The 21,096-nt window shown below is 34.4% G+C and overlaps 1 protein-coding gene across 1 annotated transcript in view; it reads left to right on the top strand.

The window, feature by feature from the left end:
* The window catches only part of KANSL1L (KAT8 regulatory NSL complex subunit 1 like), a 168,708-nt gene that overhangs the window by 94,437 nt on the left and 53,175 nt on the right, over positions 1–21,096 (top strand). Inside the window, 1 exon segment of the mRNA XM_082467398.1 lies at positions 10,849–11,053. Coding sequence (XP_082323524.1) covers positions 10,849–11,053 — 205 coding nt within the window.

Here is a 21,096-nt window from a genome sequence, read left to right as displayed (position 1 = left end):
AGTAAGTCAGACAGAAAGACAAATACCATATGTCATCACTTTTATGTGGGATCTAAAATATGATACAAATGAACTTATTTACAAAACAGAAGCAGACTCACAAACACAGAAAACAAACTTATGGTTACCAAAGGGGAAAGGGGTGGGAAAAAGCTAAATTAGGAGTTTGGGATTAGTAGATACAAACTACTATATATAAAATAGATAAACAACAAGATCCTACTGTATAGCCCAGGGAACTATATTCAATATCCTGTAATAAACCATAATAGAAAAGAATATGGAAAAGATTGTATATGCATATTCTTTTTCATATCCTTTGCTGTACACCAGAAACTAACACAACATTGTAAATCAACTATACTTCAATTAAAAAAAAAACTGTTTCCCTTTTCCCATTCCTGGGGCACCATGGGGAGAGTCGCATTGGTGCTGAGCACAGCAGAAGATAGAATTAAAAAAAGCAAACCTACTTTGAGATAGTGTGACCATGGTGGGGACTTTGACATGGATTTTCCGTCCAAATTTGCATCAATGAGTCATCCAAGGAATGCCTAGTTTAAAATGGTTCTAGAATTGATGACACTGCAAGATAGGTGGCAGAGGCAAATGCAGATTCTCTCTAGAGGAAGGCACCTTCTTTCTTAGGCCCAGGAAATCCTCATGAATAATTTTTCAAGAGCAGTGATCAGCACACAGTCAAATATAATCAAACATGAGGACACAGGGCAATGACAGTAAGAATAAGGAGAAAATAACAGCAAAAACAGATCATAAAGTTTTCAGATATCTGAATTATCAAATGCTGATTATTTAAAAAACAGTGCTTATTCTGATTTTAGAAATAAAAGAGGCTTAAAAATACCTGCAGGGAAGAATCAATAAAAGTGACTAGCACATTTGAAAAAGGTCCAAATAAAACTTCTGAAAAATACTGAAATTAAAAACCAAGTGAGTTTGGCAGCACTGTGGACACAATTGGAGACAGAATTCGTAATGTAAAAGATAGAAGAAAAGTTCCAGAATGTAGGAAAAGAGACAAAACAATGGAAAATACAAGAGTCATTTAAAAATGTGGAGAACATGGACTTCCCTGGTGGTCCCGTGGTTAAGACTCCATGCTTCCACTGCAGGGGGCATGGGTTCAATTCCTGGTCGGGGAACGAAAATCCCACATGCCACCAGGTGCAGCCAAAAAAAAAAAAAAAAATGTGGAGAATATATTGAGCAGGTCTAATATGAGACTTAATTAGAGCCCTGGAAGATGAGATAGAGACTGGAGCAGAAGCAATAGTTGAGGAGGTATTGGATGAAAAGTTACCTGATCTGATGAAAGACATCAAATTCAGGAAGTCAAACACAGATTCCTGAGCAGGATGAATAAAAAGAAATATACCCCTAGAAATAGAGAGGAAATGTGGGGAAAAAAACAAAAACAGAAACAAATGGAATATCTAAAAGCAACAGTCGGGGCAGGAAAGGAGGAAGACATTACCTTAATTGAAGCCAGAGTTCAGCTGACAGCTGACTTCTCAAGAGTAATAATAGGAGCCAGAGTACAGTGAAATGATATCTTCATTGTGTTGAAAGAAAATAACTGTCTATCTAGAAATTCTATACCCAGAGGAAATATCTTTCAAGTCTGACCTTGAAACACAAATGTTTTCAGACAAAGCAAAACTGAGAGTTTGTCACCAGTAGACTCTAATTAATGATAACCATAAAGGGAGTGTTTCAGGCAGTGGAAAGTGATGATCCTTTTGAGAGATGCAAGAAGGGATGAAGAACAAATAAAATGGTAATAACTATATGGTTATATGTGAACAAACAGTAGAAAATATGTCTAGTAGGGTTAAAAAAATTCCATGGCAACAACAGCTTATAGGTCAGGAGGAAGGTAAATGGATTTAAATTGTTCTCAGGAAGCTGGTAAAAGTACAGAAGTTCCTTGACTCACAATGGTCAGACTTACAGTTTTTCAACTTAATGATTGTGCGAAAGTGATATGCATTCTGTAGAAAGTGTATGTCAAATTTTGAATTTGGATCTTTTCCTGGTCTAGTGATATGTGGCATGATAATCTCTTGTGATGCTGGGCAGTGGCAACAAGCTGCAGCTCCCAGGCAGCCGCAGAATCATGAGGGTAAACAGCCAATATGCTTACTTTCTGCACCTATGCAACTATTCCGTTTTTCACTTTCAGTACAGTATTCAATAAATTACATGAGGTATTCAACATTTTATTATAAAATAGGCTTTGTGTTAGGTGATTTTACCTCACTGTAGGCTAATATCAGTATCCTGAGCATGTTTAAGGTAATCTAGGCTAAGCTATGATTTTGGGATTATATGCATTTTTGACTTAAAATATTTTCAATTTACAATGGTTTATCAGGATGTAACCCCATCGTAAGCTGAGAAAGATCTGTACTGATTTAACTTTTGATGTTTCTACATTAAGTATGATGGAGAGGTCCACATGCGGCAGGGGTTTCTTAGGTGCTGATAATGTTCCTTTTCTTGACCTGAGTGGTAATTATGGGACAGTGGAGGAGTAGGTGAGGTATTGCTTCATATTTACAATTTACACATGCCTTCTCAAAAGATAAATGTTTTATGTACTTAACTATAGGTATCTTATATTTTACAATAAAAGAGTTAAAATAAGGTAAAAATTGTACACTTCAAAAAGGATAAATAGAAAATACAATGTTTAGTCCCACATTGTTAAAATTCTAACCATAAAATACCAAAATTTTAAGGTAGAAGTAGGAATGTGATATTTAATTCGTTGAAAGTGAAACAAAGAGAATTAAATCTCATTTCAATGTTACCTTAAAATTTGGTGGTAAAGACTGATCCAGTTACTGGTTTCATTATGGTATCTAAATATTGATATTCTCTTGCTTCTAAAAATTTTGTAAAACCTTAACCAACATTTGACAATCATTAAGTCTACACTCTAACCCAGTTTCTACAATTCTGTCATCTTAAATGGCACATGTTTTATCTACTAAAATGTAGTATATCACTCAACAGGTCATCAACTAAGAGTTTTAAGTATGTCTTGCAGTAAACATACCAGCTACTGGGAGACAGTATATAATATATATTAAAATTGTGGATATATTTCTTTCAAATCCTGGGCAGGGTACTGGTCATTGATTTAGAACTATTCTTACTCTTTTAAAGAAGTACTTCAAAGTGGCCTGAGTTACGATCAGTATTTGAGGGCATATGTAGAGCCTTATAGGCCAGCTACTACTGAAGACACCTGTCACATAGGTACTAGGAGTCACTGAGGTACCATCTATTTTTCCATCATATCTCTTGGGAAGATAAAAAGTTGCTGACTTGTTTTTGGTCTACCTAATTTGTTTGGGACTCTGTAATTAAACCAAGTACTCTTAAACCCAGGTAAACACACTGTTGGATTTTATTCTCATTACACTAAGTATACCTTCTCAAAAGACCATCTTGGGACATTTAATCTCCTTCTTCCCCTCCAGAAGGTTTTAACTTTTGTTAATTCTTAATTATAGTGGTTTTTAATTTAGTGGTTTGTGGGTTATTTGAGATTTTGGAAGTATACCCTTTTTACATGTACTTTTTGTTTTGACATTTTGTGACCTTGGGCAAGTCAGTTAATCTCTTTACATCTCACTTTTTTTTAATCTTAAATTTACTGGAATACAAATATTTTCTAAAGTAGTTTCTAATGCTAATATTCTTCAACTAAATGCTTATTTGTAAGGAATTCCATTTTTTCAAACAAGTTAAAAATAAAAGCAAAAAGGTCTCAATACAGTCTAAAATGTATATCTTTTTGCAACATCACTATTGTGCTTTGCTTTTGATGTTTTATGTTAGCTTAAATCTAGAGATTTAGTGAATAAAGAGAAATTACTATACTCAACATATCTTAGTAACTTTAAAGGATAATCTAGAAGTTATTATGGAAAGAAGTACCCATGACAGTAGGAGGAATGATAATTCTATTCAAATGTCAAAAACTTTCAAATAAGCCATTTGGGAAGAATTGTTTAAGTAAAATTTATTACACATTGCCTTTCTTGGATGATATTGAACTTAATTAAGTTTTTCTTTGATAACTCAAGCTCATCACTATGACCACATCCTCAGAGGCTATTGAGATTAATAATTGTTTATCTATAAAAGAATTCACTTAATAGTCAACAGATACCTACTGAGTGATGGCAGTGTGCCAGGCTTTGGATTGGATAGGGATATGATGTTGAACAAAACCAGGTGTGATCTCTGACCTTATGGTATAGAGTCTAATTGGGTAAAAATGACATCAACCGAATAATCACACAAATAAATGTGAAATTTAAAATCCTGATCAAATGCTATGAAGGAAACTCACTGCATTGTTAAAATTGTTTTGGAATCAGATGGGTCTGAGATCAGTCCTAACTCTGCAACTTGGTAGCATTGTGATTTTAGGCAACTTTCTAAATCACAGTTGAAATGAGACTAGCTCGCTTCCTGGGTTGTTGTGAGGATCAAATGAGATGACAAGTGTGATACGATTTTGTTATTTTTTTTTTACTTGTTTATTATCTGTCTTCCTGGATGAGAATGTAAGCTCCATGAGAGTAGGAATTTTTTTGGTCTGTCTTATTAACTGCTATATTCCTAGCATCTAGATCAGTGAGTCATAACATGGACACGAATAAATATTTTTTGAATGAATGGAATGACTTTTAAGATTTCTTTCAGGTAATCAGCATTCCAAAAAAAATATTTTGTACTTATTTGCTTTTTCTCTCCCATAGTCAGATTAGTATTTCAGTTGTTGGTCTCATGGCTGTCTCCTGCAATTCTGCTTCCTCTCATCAAATTTAACTCTGGCCTAGAAAATCAGATAACCAAAGTTAGAGTGGTAGAAGTACCTGTACTATAATAAGAGACATTCTGTAGTAAGAGAGAAGGCCCCTCTCTTAACAGTAACAGGAGTGAGCTTTCATACATGGACTTACTAAGATCTTTTTTGGTTATTTAGAAGGGTTTTGCAATTTCAGCTGTATTCTGTATATTTGGACTTACCAGATAAGTAAACTCATAAGTGCTTCTAATAAAGCATTCTCATTCTAGCTTTATATCACATTATATCATAAGTTTTGTATATAGTTAGGTTGGAAGAAATTTAAATTTTGAATTTTTAAAGTTTGGTTACCTATTCTATGTATTAATTTTTAGTGGACCATGTAGAACTTAATGCTTCATATAATTTTTAAAAAATATTTAAGGTAATTTTTATAATATCCTAATGATCTTTTTCTTTCAATGTCTAAAGTAAATTCACTTGGTTAATTATTTTTCAGGGCAGCTGTTTTGTCCACTTTTTATTCATTGATTCCCAACCCCCATCTCTTATTTAATAGCAGTATCTCCCAGAACTCAGAATTGTTTTCTTAGCTTTATTAATCTTGGCAGCAGGGTTTAAGATGAATCACCAGGAACTGAGCAGCTGAAAAGATTGAGTCTTCAAACAAATGAAGCATTACATTTTACCATCATAGAGACAGTTATTGGTTTTTAGATCTCATACTCTAAAATGAAGATAAAATGTTGTAAATACATCCTTATTTACCCCATGGGGTATTATCTCTGGGAAAGTGAATTTCCACTTGAAATAATGGCTAGATTTTTGTTGTTGTTTGTTTTTGCTTTAATGAGTCCCAGAATATGATATGAAATTAAATTCCAATTAATCATTGTCATGCTATTTAATTCCACTGATGATAATTATCTCACGAAATGCAACGATTCTTTCTAATTGGGCATCACAATTGAAAAACTGCCGCTAAACTGGTAAACTAATAACATATAATGTAATTCTTTTACCCTCAGAATATTTTCAAGAGTCACTTCTCAGTTACGAGAAAACATTTTTAGCAGCAAATTCCAGGCTGAAGTTTTCAACATAATTTTGGGTTTCTATGAGTGTCATTACCTATTGTATTAGTTAGATGTACAACATCAATAAGGAACTAAAACTTCTCCTGCTGTGTTTTTAAAATAATACCAGTAGGAATTATTTTCTTTTGCAAAAACTTTACTTTTCCCTTTTAACATCTATTAATATAAGTCTAAAACTTAATGTTATAAGAAATTTTTAAATAAATTGTGATACAACCACTGGAAGGCATATCATATAACTATTAAAAAATTATGTGTATAGAAGGGATGTAGTCATATAGGAACATACTTCCTTTGGAATGTTAGGTGGAAAAATCAGGATACCAAAATCATTGTACAGTATGATTTCATAGGAAAAAAAACGATTTGAAGGATAAAAATTAAATTTTTTATTAAAGCTATATTTATGTTTAGATGATGAGATTTTGAAAAATATTTTAGCTTTTATTTTTTTCAACTTTTTTCTATTTGCAAATTTTCCTTTAAAATGAAAAATAATAATTAGTAAAATAGTCTCAATTTCAAACTGTATCTTATATGTCAGAAAAACAGCTCACAGATTATATTGAAGAATCTGAACTGTACTCCCAAACTATAGATTAGCTAGAAATGTTTGACAAATTTTATGTCACAATACTCAGAAAAATATAGCTATCATATTGGCTTCCTCGTCCCTTTGCCTTTATACTTTATAATTTCGAGTCCCACTTGAAATTAAGAGCCAGAGATAAGAATGGCAGATAACACTGCAATAGTCGGTCTCTTTTTCTCTCAACCTTTATTATGAAAAGCTTTAACATATAGAAAGCATAGCAAAGTGAATCAACTTATTCCCAGCTTTAACAGTTGTCAAGATTTTGCTACTCATTTCAGCTATTTCCCTTCCTGACACATTTTTTTCCTATGCTTTTTAAAAATAAATTCTATTGATTGTTATTTTAACTGTAAATACTTCTGTATATTTCTCTGATAAGCTTTTTTTCAACATACCCACCATGTTGTTATCATCTGCTTTTTAAAATTATTCTTATAATATTAGTCATAATTTATCAGTATCATGAAATTCTCTATATTCATATTTTCCCAGTTGTCTCGAAATCATCTTTTTATGATTTTGTTAGAATAATTTGTTATTCTAACAAATTTGTTTGTTAGAATTTTGTTAGGCTAATTTGTTAGAATCAGGACCCAAACAAAATCCATATTACATTTGGTTGTTATGTTACATTTTTAAATGTAAATATTAGAAATTCCTAATGCCAAAAAAAAAGACTGTAATTTTGGATGACATTTTTGTTTTCTTCTTATAAAATTATATAAGTTCATTGTATGAAAAGTTAAAAATTCATAAAATACTAAGAAGAAAGTGGAAATCACTTATATTGCTCAGAGTATATTTCCTTCCTATCATTTTTTATATTATTTTCATAGTTGAGATCTACTGGAAGCAGTTTTATATCTTATTTCAAAGTATATCTGAAGCTTTCTATACTTAAAATATTTTTTTTCCATTTTAATGGCTGCATTAAGAAGTACCTTAATTTTTTAGAACAGGTAAGTACCTTAATTTTTTTAGGGGCCATATCTAATTTAGAATGCCATTTTACAGGGTACTCCAACACATTTTCTTGTTGCTACAGTTGAAGAGACTCGTATTTTTGAGTAAGGGGTCTAATTTTCCTCCTTAATTCCTAGAGTAGGGGAAATGGGCTGGTCAATGCGCTGTTTTCTCTATATGTAGCAGATAAGGCCTGGATCTTGGTCCATTGGCCATTTGAGAGAGATGTTTGTTTTTGGCATGTGGAGGACGAGTAATGCCCCTAGTGGGCCATTTTAGTAAGTTTATATAAAGTCCAATTTTATATAATTTCTTTAAAATATCATTGAATATATCTGAGTATATGATGCATTCATTTCTCCAAACATTATCAAGGGAAAGAAAGGTATTAAATTCAACTATTGGCAGGACTTTGGGCATCAGGGAAAGTTTGGAAAAGGTTGCACCTACCTTAGCTGCTATAGGTTGAAGTCATCAAAGAACTCCAAAAGATCAAAGTAGACTTGAAATAGACATTATAAGTTACGCAAAAATAGTGATTCTTAGGTGTGTACTTTTATGAATATATCAGTTTCGTAGGGGTGTTATAACAAATCACCACTAAGTGTGTGGCTTAATATAACAGATATTTATTCTTTCACAATTCTGGAGGCTAGATGTTCTTAAAATCAAGGTGTCAGGCAGGGCCATGCTCTCTCTGAAGGTTTCTGGGAAGAATCCATCCTTGCCTTTTCCTGGCTTCTGGCAGTTCCTGGCAGTCCTTGGCGTTTTTGGCTTCTCTCCTCTGTCTTCACATGGCATTATTCCCTGGGTGGATCTCTTCCTTAATTCTGTGTCTCTTCTTATAAGGACATCAGTGATTGGATATAGGACCCACCCTAATCCAGTATATGACCTCATTTTACCTAATTACATCTGCAAAGACTGTATTTCCAAGTAAGGTCACAATCTGAGGTTCCTGGTAGCTGTAAATATTGTGAGGACACTGTTCAGCCCCGTATGACAGGCGTGGGTATTTGTGTATATGAGTAGATTGGGAACTGGGGGGCTATCATAAGTTCTTAGATAATACACATTCTAATTCTCTTCTCCGTTGTTGATTTCTGCTTTTCCTTAAGTGTGTTTAGTATAAGAATACACGAATGTGGAGGAAATGTTGAAAACAGTACTAAAACAGTAATTTAAAATTCTGTGTTGAATAATTATTCTCTGCTGCTGCTCCTTGAGATTAAAAGATAAAAACAATTTCATGAAACCTTGTCTATGTTTTTATGGTTTTAGCATCCTAAATTTAGAACCAGGACCCAAAGTTTCTTATTTACTAAAAGCATTTGAGCAGAGCATTATAATGATTATTCCAGTCCTTCTAAGAAAATAATTTGGCTTAGGCAAAAGGTTATGAAATATTTGAAAATTTTACTAAAAATTCTAGAGATAAATTCTAAAAATTCTATGAGGTAAAATAAGGTACATCATATCTTACTATCAGAAACTAACTTTTGTAAACCAAAGTTAGAGATTTAGAATGGAACTCAAGGCAGTGTAAATATGTAACTTATTTTTCTAAAAGGTCTCTTGTAGCCTTCTGTTTAGAGCTTCTTTTGGGTCTTAAACTAGAATGTTCCATGTTTACTCATTCACTAAACTAATTATTTAGGTGTAGTATGTGGTGTCATACATGCACTGTGCAAAGCACTGAGCTGGAGTGGGTAAATCTGCAAATATATATGTTTATATTTCTCCATTCATTCAATAAATATTTATTGAGCACTTGCTGTATGCAAGGTACAATATCAGGAACTTCTGATACAAAGTTAAACAAAACAGACACAGTCTTTGTACTACTTACAGTCTTAGAAAAGGAGAAGGACATTAATCAGATAATAATACAAATAAATGTAAACTTATCACCATGAAAAATACTATGAAGAAAAGGTGAATGGTACTATCAGAGCCCATAAGGGAATTTGACTTAGTCTTTGGAGGGGCTATGCAAGGGCTCAAAGACTTAACTGAGGAAATGACTTTTGAACGAGAGCCAGATGATTATTGGAAATTATGTAAGTGAAGGAGGATGTGAGAAAATTCCAGGAAGCAGAAATTATATATAATAGTGAGTAGTGAGTGTGAGTTATTTGAAATTAAAGGAGGCAGTGCCGCTGGAACACAGGGAACCAGACGGAGTGTGATGCCCCGTGCAGCAGGAGAGCCAGCGGCAGGGGCCAGACCAATTTCCCTATACTGGTCTGGCCAGTAGTACATACTCAATTTTATTTATATGTAGTCACCAAATTCCATATTTTATTTTGGTTTCACCAACATAAGCCATTCGGGTACCTTTATTTCTGGTTTCTTATTACTATGTAAAGTGTTCTTGAATTACTTGCTTTATCTACAGGATAATAGAATATCTTATAGCAGCCGTAAATATTCAAAACCAATGATACTGCTATAGAAAAACCATATCTTATGTTTACCATTAAACACTGATTCTACTTGAACCAAATAGCACATTTAGAATTCATATGTTGATTAGCAATATCACGTACAGCAGTTTCACTTGTTGATCTTAGAATGCTAAGTTGACTAGCTTTCGTCTTATATAAATAAGGTTGAAACTGGTATAGTGCCCAAAAAAGCCGAATATTTTATATATAATATACTGGTATAAATGAAGTTACATTTATGTGGTGACAAGCATTAACTTCCTCCTGATGTTCTGATGTTTTAAAATATTTAAATAAATGTTTAAAAATTAATATGAAGAATGATTATAAAATTATGCTTATTTCATGTGTAGTTTGTGTGATCTGTTTTAATATTTTATAGTTTGTGGCTTCTGTGTCGTCAGAAGTTTAAAAAGATTCTTAAAATGTAGTCGGATTGCATCTTTGTTTCAAAATTCACTGAAACGATATGTAATGCTTATGTAAGAGCAGCTAATGATGTAGTGATGAGATTTTAGCCCTTTTAAAACCTGTAATCCTGTATAATTTCACCCTTATTCAAAAAGAATTTGATGTAAATAGTTTCAACACTGTGTAATATTCATGAATTATTGATTTACAGTGAACATTTACATTGTAGTAGTGAACTCACGTAAGCATCTCTAACCTATGGGATATTTGTTTTGCAGGAGAAAATAGAAATTCTGTATTCACAACTTGAAATGTAATTTCCGATTAATATTAATTCATTCATCGATTGTTACCACAAAATTGGCTAAAATTAATACTCTTCTGTCATAATAGATCAAGGCGATTTACATTTAGTTTTCTTTGTCTTTTTTGTTTGTTTGTTTTGTTTTATTCCCTCCACTCCCCATTTATTTCATGGCATATCAGTGCTTCAGAGAATTTAGATGAGCTCTCTTCCTCCAGTAGCTGGTTACTTAACCAGAAGCACAGTAAGAAAAGGAGAAAAGACAGGACAAGATTGAAATCTCCATCCTTGACTATCATGAGTACAGCAGCTCGAACAAGGCCACTTCAGAGTTTCCACAAACGAAAACTCTACAGATTGACCCCTACTTTTTACTGGACTCCGCAGGTAAGGTCGCCTTTGGGAAAACATGAACAAAGATTTTACTGTCAATATATTTCACAAGTGAGAGGATATGAATTGTACACAGTTGTTTAGAATAAGTGGGATTTAATAATTTTTTAAACATAGCAGTGTATTCTGAAACTTCTCACATTTCCATTTTTTTAAATCACTACTATGCTTAAACTAGTTTGAAAGAAATGTACATATCAAGTTGATTTTAAAATTTTACTGGTAAGGGTAACAAGGAAAACACAAGTGTATTATATATTTGCCTTTTGCTTAATAAAGAAAAAAGTAACAATCTGCAGGGCTGTCAGTTATTTTGGAGGAAATGACATTGCTCTCCCTTTTATGTTTGGTATTTGTTAAACCGGGTGAGCACTCCTTTTTCATATAAGCAATGAAGTTTTAGATGACCATGGTTACCCTTTTTGCACATAAAATATGCTTCATTAAAAGTGTTCATTTTGAAAAGCATATTTTTCATTTGTTAACAACATGTTAGGTTTACATCTTTCAGTGCGTATCTAAATAAGCTGTGATGGAGGGCAAAATAAGTTATCTCTAGTTCTCATGGTATAACGTGCTTTTTTTCTATTATATTTTAAATAATATGTCAAAGGAAAGAAATTATCCTTGATTTAATATTGTTTTTGATAATTACTACATTAACTATTTTTAAATATATTTCTATAAAAAATCAAGATGCTTTGTTTCATTAGGAACCAATTTCAAATTTGGTTTTATAGGATCCTTTTATAAATAGGAACGTGAATTCTGACACACTAATTTTTATTAATAGATTGATTTTTGCCATTTAGTAGTTCAGGTATTAGTAGTATGCTTTCCCAACTCGAAATTTTTAAGAAAGTTTTATTTCAGAATTTTAAGAAATTTTACATATTTAATTAACCTAATAGGAAAATATTTTATTTAAAGTTTTTATATAAGAAATTATATTTTATTTAATAATTTTTATTTAAAGTTGCTACAAGCAATAGAGAAATAATATATTTGAAAATGATTTCATAATTTCATAGTTATAAATAGAATTGTCTATCAAAAGTATTTCACATATGAATATGCCTTAATATTCTGACTGGAAGGAATCTATCTGAATAATTTAGGGGATTTGCTCAATATTACTAAAGAAGTGCATATGCCTTGATAATATAAAGATTGGCCTGGAAAAGTGTGAACAAATTTAAAACTTTCAGCAAACAAAGGAAGAAACAAGTCTAACATTGTTACTAGTAGACCATATAATTTATCATATTCCAGTCATAATGCTAAGCATTTTCAGTACATTATTTTATTTAGTCCTCAAATGTAAAACTATGAGGCATTATCAATCCCACCTTTAGATGCAGAAATTGAAGTTTAGGGAGATTAAGTAACTTTCCCAAGGTCATACAGCTAGTAAACAGTAAGTCTGATTCCAAAGCCCATGTCCTTATCCATTAGTACATTGATAACAACAAAAATAAACCAAATCTTTTTTTAATCAATATTTTTTATTGAAGTTGATCTACAGTATTGTGTTAATTTCTGCTGTACAGCAAAGTGATTCAGTTATACATATATATACATTCTTTTTTAAAATATTCTTTTCCATTATGGTTGTCATAAGATATTAAATATAGTTCTCTGTGCTATATACTAGGACCTTGTTGTTTATCCGTTCTCTATATAATAGCTTACATCTGCTAACCCCAACCTCCCACTCCATCCCTCCCCCAACCCCCTCCCCCTTGGCAACCACCAGTCTATTCTCTATGTCCATGATTCCATTTCTGTTTTCATAGATAGGTTCATTTGTGTCATATTTTAGATTCCACATGTAAGTGATATCATATGGTACTTGTCTTTCTCTTTCTGACTTACTTCACTTAGTATGATTATCTCTAGTTGCATCCATGTTGCTGCAAATGGCATTATTTCATTCTTTTTTATGGCTGAGTAGTATTCCATTGTATATATGTACCACATCTTCTTTATCCATTCATCTGTTGACAGATATTTAGGTTGTTTCCATGTCTTGGCTATTGTGAATAGCGCTGCTGTGAACACAAGGGTGCATGTATCTTTTTGAATTATAGCTTTGTCTGGATATATGCCCATGAGTGGGATTACTGGATCATATGGTAATTCTATTTTTGGTTTTCTGAGGAACCTCCATACTGTTTTCCACAGTGGCTAAACCAAATCTTTTATGTGCTTGAAATCAGTAAAGACTGTATATTTGGGAATTGGGGAAGGGGCTTTGTCTGGTTAGAGGCATTAAGAAATGCGCCATAAAAGATGGGTTTTGAAAGATAAACAGAATATTGAAAGGGTTTAGGGGGAGATTAAAAAAAAGCACCTTAGTCATTGTAACAGAGGTGGAAAAAATGATGGAGAACAGCAAATGGCCCCACTCCCAACTTATCCCCCAAATTTCCAGGGTAATAGTTATTTACCTTTCTAAATTTAATAAATGTCATTTCTCTCAGGAAGCCTTCCTTGATATTCCCACTATGGGGTATATAATGATGTAGCACCCTGTGTTATAATAATAATCCATTATTTTATAATAATGTTCCATTTATTTTTCTGTCTTCTCATTACATTGTAAGTTTTTTGAGAACAGGAACTGTATATTTCTGAACCTACAGGGTCTTGAACAGTAACTGTCCAATAGTATATGCTCAATAAATAATTAATAGTGAAAGAATTATTGTAGTGGAATGTAGAAAGATATTTAAAAGGCAATGGAGAGTGAGAATTTGTGTGTGTGTGTGTGTGTGTGTTTCCTTGATTTGCTTTGTGAAAGGGTCTAGAACAGTAATGTCTAATAGAACTTTCTGTAATGATGGAAATGCCCTATAAATATCTGTGGTAGCTACTAAATACATGTTAACTATTGAGCACATGAAATGTGACTAGTGCAGCTGAGGAACTGAATTTTTATTTTTATTAATTTTGATTTAAATGGCCACATTTGGATAATGGCTACCAAATTGGATATGACAAGTCTAGACTCAAACTTACTGTGATAGCAGTGAGAACACGTGGCACTCATTCTTGTTTTCTAATACTATTCCTTACTGAAAGGAAATATAGATCTTTGGAGAAGTGGCTGATCTCCAGGGTTGGGGAAAAGGGGCTATAAAATGGGCCTGGAACGTCTTATTGTTACCAGAAGGCAAGGAAGTGTTTAAAAAAATGAAGGGGGCATGTCAAAAAAAAAACAACCCAAGAGCTTGTTTGAAGAGGCTTCCACTGGCCGAATCTGGGGCTCTTTGAACATCGAAATAGCTAAGGACAGTAATGAACCCAGTGAAAAGATAGGTAGCCGTGAATGTTTCCTGATGATAGAGAGAGAGAGAGATTAAAAGGGGAAAGGGAAGACTTTTGCATAGAGTAGGATACAGATTAATAAATGTGGAGTGAGCAGTCAAATTACAGAATCATTGCAATAATCATAGTAAAGATTGACTGGGTAAGAATCATCAATGCATGAAAAGTCTGGGGTCAGGACTGAGGAAAAGTTTGATGAGGAGCAGGATATTGATATTGTCTTAACTGTATGGTAGAGAACCAGACAATTATCTTGCCTGAGTGATCAAAACTAACATAGCCTATGTCTGTTCAGAGAAGGGAACAGCTGAGAACAGTGACCTCCGGGTCCCAGGGTCCCTGTGGCACAGGCCATGCTGTGCAGGGGCTGGAGGAGAGGGCCTTAGTTGTGTGAGTTTGCCCTGGACTCAGCAGGAGGTAGTAGAGGGCAGTGCCAAACAGGCTGGGCTGGAGCAGCGGCAGGACAGGGGAGGAGCCAGCACTCCTGAGACCCACCAAGGCCCTGAGTGACACTGATGTGAAGAAACACAGCAACCAAAGACAGTGTGTGGACTTGGTTTGGGTCTTGATTTGAACAAGAACCCTGAAAAGACATTTTTGAGATCATTGGGAAAAATTGACCACAGCTGATGATTAGATGATGTTCAGGAATAATAGATAATTTTGTTGGTGTGATAATGATATTGTGGTTATGTGAGGAAAAGGCCTTATTTTTAAGAGATACATTCAGTAGTGAAATGGGTAACATGACATAATGTTAAGAGTTTGCTTGCAAATATCAGAGCAAAGCAATGAAGTGAAGGAAAGAAAGGGAGAAGAGGATGGATGAAGTGAGAGCAGTAAAAGGTTAATTTGGAGAGGTAGGTACATAAGGGATCACTATATTATTCTCCCTGCTTTTGCGTATGTTTAAAAACTTGAACAATAAGAAAAAAAAAAGAAAAAGAAAGAAACTAATGTAGCCTATTAGAAGGATACAATATCACTATGTAGTATTCTGACCAGACATACATAACCTGAATTTAATCATGAGGAAACATCAGACAAAGCCAAAATCAGAAACATGCTATTAAGAAATGAAAACTGGCCTGTATACTTCAAAAAAAAAAAAATTAGCCAATGTAATAAAAGCCAAGAAAGCCTGAGGAACTGTTTCAGATTGAAAGAGAGACTAAGATATATGACAACTAAATGAATATATGATCCAGATCACAGTTCTTTTGGAGGGAAAATATGGGGACAATTGACAAAACTGGACTATTGATGCTAGATTATATTAAAATATTGTATCAATGTTGAATTTCCTGAGTGTGATATTTTGCAGTTATGTAAGAAAATATACTTATTCTAGGAAATACACATTGAAATATTAAGGGGTAAAATGGCTAAGGCATCCATTTTATGTAATAAACTAACTTCTATGCATCTAGAATGGTACTAGCTATGTAACAGCCTTGGCAGAATTTAGAAAATAATTATTTAAATCATTTTCTATAGTGTTTAACTCTCTAGGGTACTGGTTGAGAACAGCTTATATAAGGGCAATGGAGAGAGGTGGCAGTCTTCCGCTACTAGGTAGCATATAGTAGATAGTTGGCCGATCAATATTCTCACTGCAATAACTACATGTATAAGTTACAAAAAAAAAATCATCATACTATTAAAGACATTAGGGGGATTCTGGTTTCAGCTCCAACATGTAAAGAGCTTGGAAGTTGTCACTTCTGCCCTTACAGCGAGAAAAAGGTGAACAAACTGTAAATCAGTGCCTTTTCATGAACCCATCAGATAATTGAGGTTGCAGAGAAAACCGCCAACCCGAAATATGGAGAGACAGGCAAATCCAAAGAGTCACAGCCAAGATCTGCTTACCTGGAGCAGAAACCATAGCAATCATAAACTAACTGGTAGGAACACTTAAATGGTAATTTTGATGAATTGCTTGAGGCTGAGTGTGGACTAGTCTGAGAGTGAAAAACTCCTGGGGACTACAGCCTAAGGGAACCCCACACCTCACACTTCCATGGACTTTACCTTTAGGCACCCAACTAAGTTCTCAGAATGAAGAGCGAGAAAGGATCCCGAGTGGCTCTGGAATGGAAGGGGAAGGGTAACCTTTATGAAATAAGCCTAGAGCATTATCTATTACAAGGTTTACTCTTCAGGGAAAAAAAACTTTACCAGAGCCTTATTCCACCTGAGAGAAGAGCATTTCTCCCACTCCTGCCCTCTGTAGCCTTTCTGTCTCACCTAAGAGAGAATGAGGGTGGAAAATAAGAAACACTTGTTAAAGTCACAGACCAGGGACACAGACCCACCAAAAGACTGAGATTTAATTGTAAGATTATAGTAGGTTATGCTACTATAGTAGATATGCTTTCTCTCCCCCATTCTTTACCACAGCACCAACAGAACTCTAGTATAGTAGCAGTGGGTTACAGCTGCAAAATATATAGTCTCTCTGAGGAGAACTATTTAACAGGGCAGACAAAAACAAGGACATTGGAGGAATTCGAGGCCTCTGGCACCTACAACTATAACTGGTATTAAACACAGTCCCACTCAGATTAACATAACATCTCACAATAAAGGCCTGTTTACCTCAGATCCTATGACATTATGTTCAGCTTTCAACAAAAAATTACAGGGCATGTTAGGGGAAAAAAAAACTCTGAAAAGACAAAGAATTCATCAGAGCCAGGCTCAAATATGACAAAGGTATTGGAATTCTCTTAAATAACTAATATGTTAAAGTCTTTAATAGGTAAAGTAGAAAACATGCAAGAATAGATAGGTAATGTAAACAGAGAGATGGAAACTCTTAAGAAGAATTAAAAGTAAATGCTAGAAACAAAAAAAAACCTGTAACCTAAATGAAGCATGCTTTTCATGGGCTCATCAGCAGATTGGACATGGCTGAGGAAAAAATCAGCAAGCTTATATAGGTCAATAGAAACTTCACAAACTGAAATGCAAAAAGAAAAAGGAATGAATAACACAGAACAACACATCCAAGAATTTGGGGGCAATTTCAGGTGGTGTTTCAGATAAGTGATTGGAATACCAAGAAGAGAAAGAGAACAGAGCAAAAAACAATATTTGAAGTAATAATACATGAGAATTTTCCAAAGTTAATGACAAGCACCAAACCACACATTCACGAAACTGAAGCAGGAGAACATCAAGCAGGATAAATATCAAAAAATAAATACTCAGGCATAATATTCAAAATGCAGAAGACCAAAGATATAGAAAATCCTGAAAAACAGCAGAGAGAAAAACAGCTATAGAAGAACAAGGATAAGAATTACAGCTAACTTCTCAGAAACCATGCAAGCAAAAAGAGTGGAATGAAATATTCAAAGTGTTGAAAGAAAAAAAAAAGCAAACAACTATACTGGGCAAAATATTTGTACCACCCCCCCAAAAAAGATTATGTCCACGGTCTAACTCCTGGTACTTATGAATGTGACTGTTCTGAGTTGAATTGTGTTCCCAAGAACTCATATGTTGAAGTCCTAACCCCTAGTAACTTAGAATGTGAGCTTATTTGGATATAAGTTTGATGCAGATGTAATTAGTTAAAATGAGGTAATTAGAGTAGACCCTAACCCAATATGGCTGGTGTCCTTATAAAAAGGGAAATTTGAACACAGATACATACATACAGAGTGAATGCCATGTGAAGATGAAGATTGAGATCAGACTTATACTTTTACAGACCAAGGAACACCAAAGATTGGCAGCAAAAACAGAAGCTGGGGGAGAGGGATGGAATAGATTCTTCCTCACAGTCTTCAAAAGAAACCAATCTTGCTGAAACATTGATCTGACCTCTAGCCTCCAAAACTATGAAAGAGTAAATTTCTGTTGTTTAAACCCTCAGTTGTGGTACTTAACTTGTGATAGACCTAGCAAACTAATACAGTGACCTTATTTGGAAAGAGTCTTTGTAGATATAATTAAGTTGAGGGTCTTAAGGTAAGATCATTTGGGGGTTAGGATAGGCCCTAAATCCTGTGACTGGTCTGCTTATAGGAGAAGGGAGAGAGAGATCTGAGACACAGAGATACAGCAAAGAAGGCTTTGTGAAGACGGAAGCAGAGATTACACTTATGCTACTACAAGCCAGGGAACATCAGGAGCCATCAGAGGTGGAAAGATGCAAGGAACTCCCCTAGAGCCTTCAAAGGAAGTTCAGCCCTACTAACACCTCAGTTTTGGACTTTGGGCCTCCAGAACTATGAGAAAATTAATTTCTGTGATTTTAAGCCACCTAATTTATGGCAGTGTGTTATGGCAGCCCTAGGAAACTAATACAGACTTTGGTATCAGGAAGTAGGATACTGTTTTAATAGATACTTAAAATTGTGGAAGTGATTTGGAGTTGGGTAATTGGGTACAGGCTGGAAGAATTTTGAGGTGCGTGATTAAAAAAAAAAGCCTAAATTCCAATGAAAGCTCAGAAGGAAGTGAGAGGATAGAAGACAAAGGTGCTCTCATCTTAAAGAATAGATATATTGTCAAGAACAGGATGTTACTAGAAAGAAATAGGAACGTCTAAGGTGATTCTGGTAAGATTTCAGAAGGAAATGTTAAAAACTGGAAGAAAAGTGATCTTTATCATAAAGTGGTAGAAAAGTTGGCTGAATAATATTCTACTGCTGAGGGGAAAATAGAACTTGTAAGCATGGAACTCTTGGATATGTAGCTGAGCACATTAACAAGCAAAGTGTGGAATTTGTGGTCTGGTTTCTCCTTACTGTTTATTTTTTTACTTTATTTTTTTTTAACATCTTTATTGGAGTATAATTGTTTTACAATGGTGTGTTACTTTCTGCTTTATAACAAAGTGAATCAGCTATACATATACATATATCCCCATATCTCCTCCCTCTTGCCTCTCCCTCCCACCATCCCTATCCCACCCCTCCAGGTGGTCACAAAGTACCGAAGGGATCTCCCTGTGCTATGTGGCTTCTTGCCACTAGCTATCTATTTTACATTTGGTAGTGTATGTATGTCCATGCCACTCTCTCACTTCGTCCCAGCTTACCCTTCCCCCTCCCCGTGTCCTCAAGTCCATTCTCTACGTCTGCATCTTTATTCCTGTCCTGCCCTTAGGTTTTCCAGAACCATTATTATTATTATTTTTTTAGATTTCATATATATATGTTAGCATACGGTATTTGTTTTTCTCTTTCTGACTTACTTCACTCTGTATGACAGACTCTGGGTCCATCCACCTGACTACAAATAACTCAATTTCGTTTCTTTTTATGGCTGAGTAATATTCCATTGTATACACATGCCACATCTTCTTTATCCATTCATCTGTCGATGGACACGTAGGCTGCTTCCATGTCGGCTATTGTAAATAGAGCTGCAATGAACATTGTGATACATGACTCTTTTTGAATTATGGTTTTCTCAGGGTTCATGCCCAATAGTGGGATTGCTGGGTCATATGGTAGTTCTATTTTTAGTTTTTTAAGGAACCTCCATAGTGTTCTCCATAGTGCCTGTATCAGTTTACATTCCTACCAACAGTGCAAGAGGTTTCCCTTTTCTCCACACCGTCTCCAGCATTTATTGTTTGTAGATTGTTTGACGATGGCCATTCTGACTGATGTGAGGTGATACCTCATTGTAGTTTTGATTTGCATTTCTCTAATGATTAGTGATGTTGAGCATCCTTTCATGTGTTTGTTGGCAATCTGTATATCTTCTTTGGAGAAGTGTCTATTTAGGTCTTCTGCCCATTTTTGGATTGGGTTGTTTGTTTTTTTGATATTGAGCTGCATGAGCTGCTTGTAAATTTGGGGGATTAATCCTTTGTCAGTTGCTTCATTTACAAATATTTTCTTCCATTTGAGGGTTGTTTTTTCGTCTTGCTTATGGTTTCCTTTGCTGTGCAAAAGCTTCTAAGTTTCATTAGGTCTCATTTGTTTATTTTTGTTTTTATTTCCATTTCTCTAGGAGCTGGGTCAAAAAGGATCTTGCTGTGATTTACGTCCTAGAGTGTTCTGCCTATGTTTTCCTCTAAGAATTTTATAGTGTCTGGCCTTACATTTAGGTCTTTAATCCACTTGAAGTTTATTTTTGTGTATGGTGTTAGGGAACGTTCTAATTTCATTCTTTTACATGTAGCTGTCCAGTTTTCCCAGCACCACTTATTGAAGAGGCTGTCTTTTCTCCATTGTATATTCTTGCCTTATTTATCAAAAATAAGATAAACATATGTATGTGGGTTTATCTCTGGGCTTTCTATCCTGTTGCATTGATCTCTATTTCTGTTTTTGTGCCAGTACCATACTGTCTTCTTTACTGAAGCTTTGTAATATAGTCTGAACTGAGGAAGCCTGATTCCTCCAGCTCCGTTTTTCTTTCTCAAGATTGCTTTGGCTATTCAGGGTCTTTTGTGTTTCCATACAAATTGTGAAATTTTTTGTTCTAGTTCTGTGAAAAATGCCATTGGTAGTTTGATAGGGATTGCATTGAATCTGTAGATTGCTTTGGGTAGTATAGTCATTTTCACAATGTTGATTCTTCCAATCCAGGAACATGGTATATCTCTCCATCTGTTTGTATCATCTTTAATTTATTCCATCAGTGTCTTATAGTTTTCTGCATACAGGTCTTTTGTCTCCTTAGGTAGGTTTATTCCTAGGTATTTTATTCTCTTTGTTGCAGTGGTAAATGGGAGT

Source organism: Balaenoptera physalus, assembly GCF_965194825.1.
Source record: "Balaenoptera physalus genome assembly, chromosome: 6".
NCBI lineage: Eukaryota > Metazoa > Chordata > Mammalia > Artiodactyla > Balaenopteridae > Balaenoptera > Balaenoptera physalus.
This window is presented reverse-complemented; position numbering and strand designations above follow the sequence as displayed.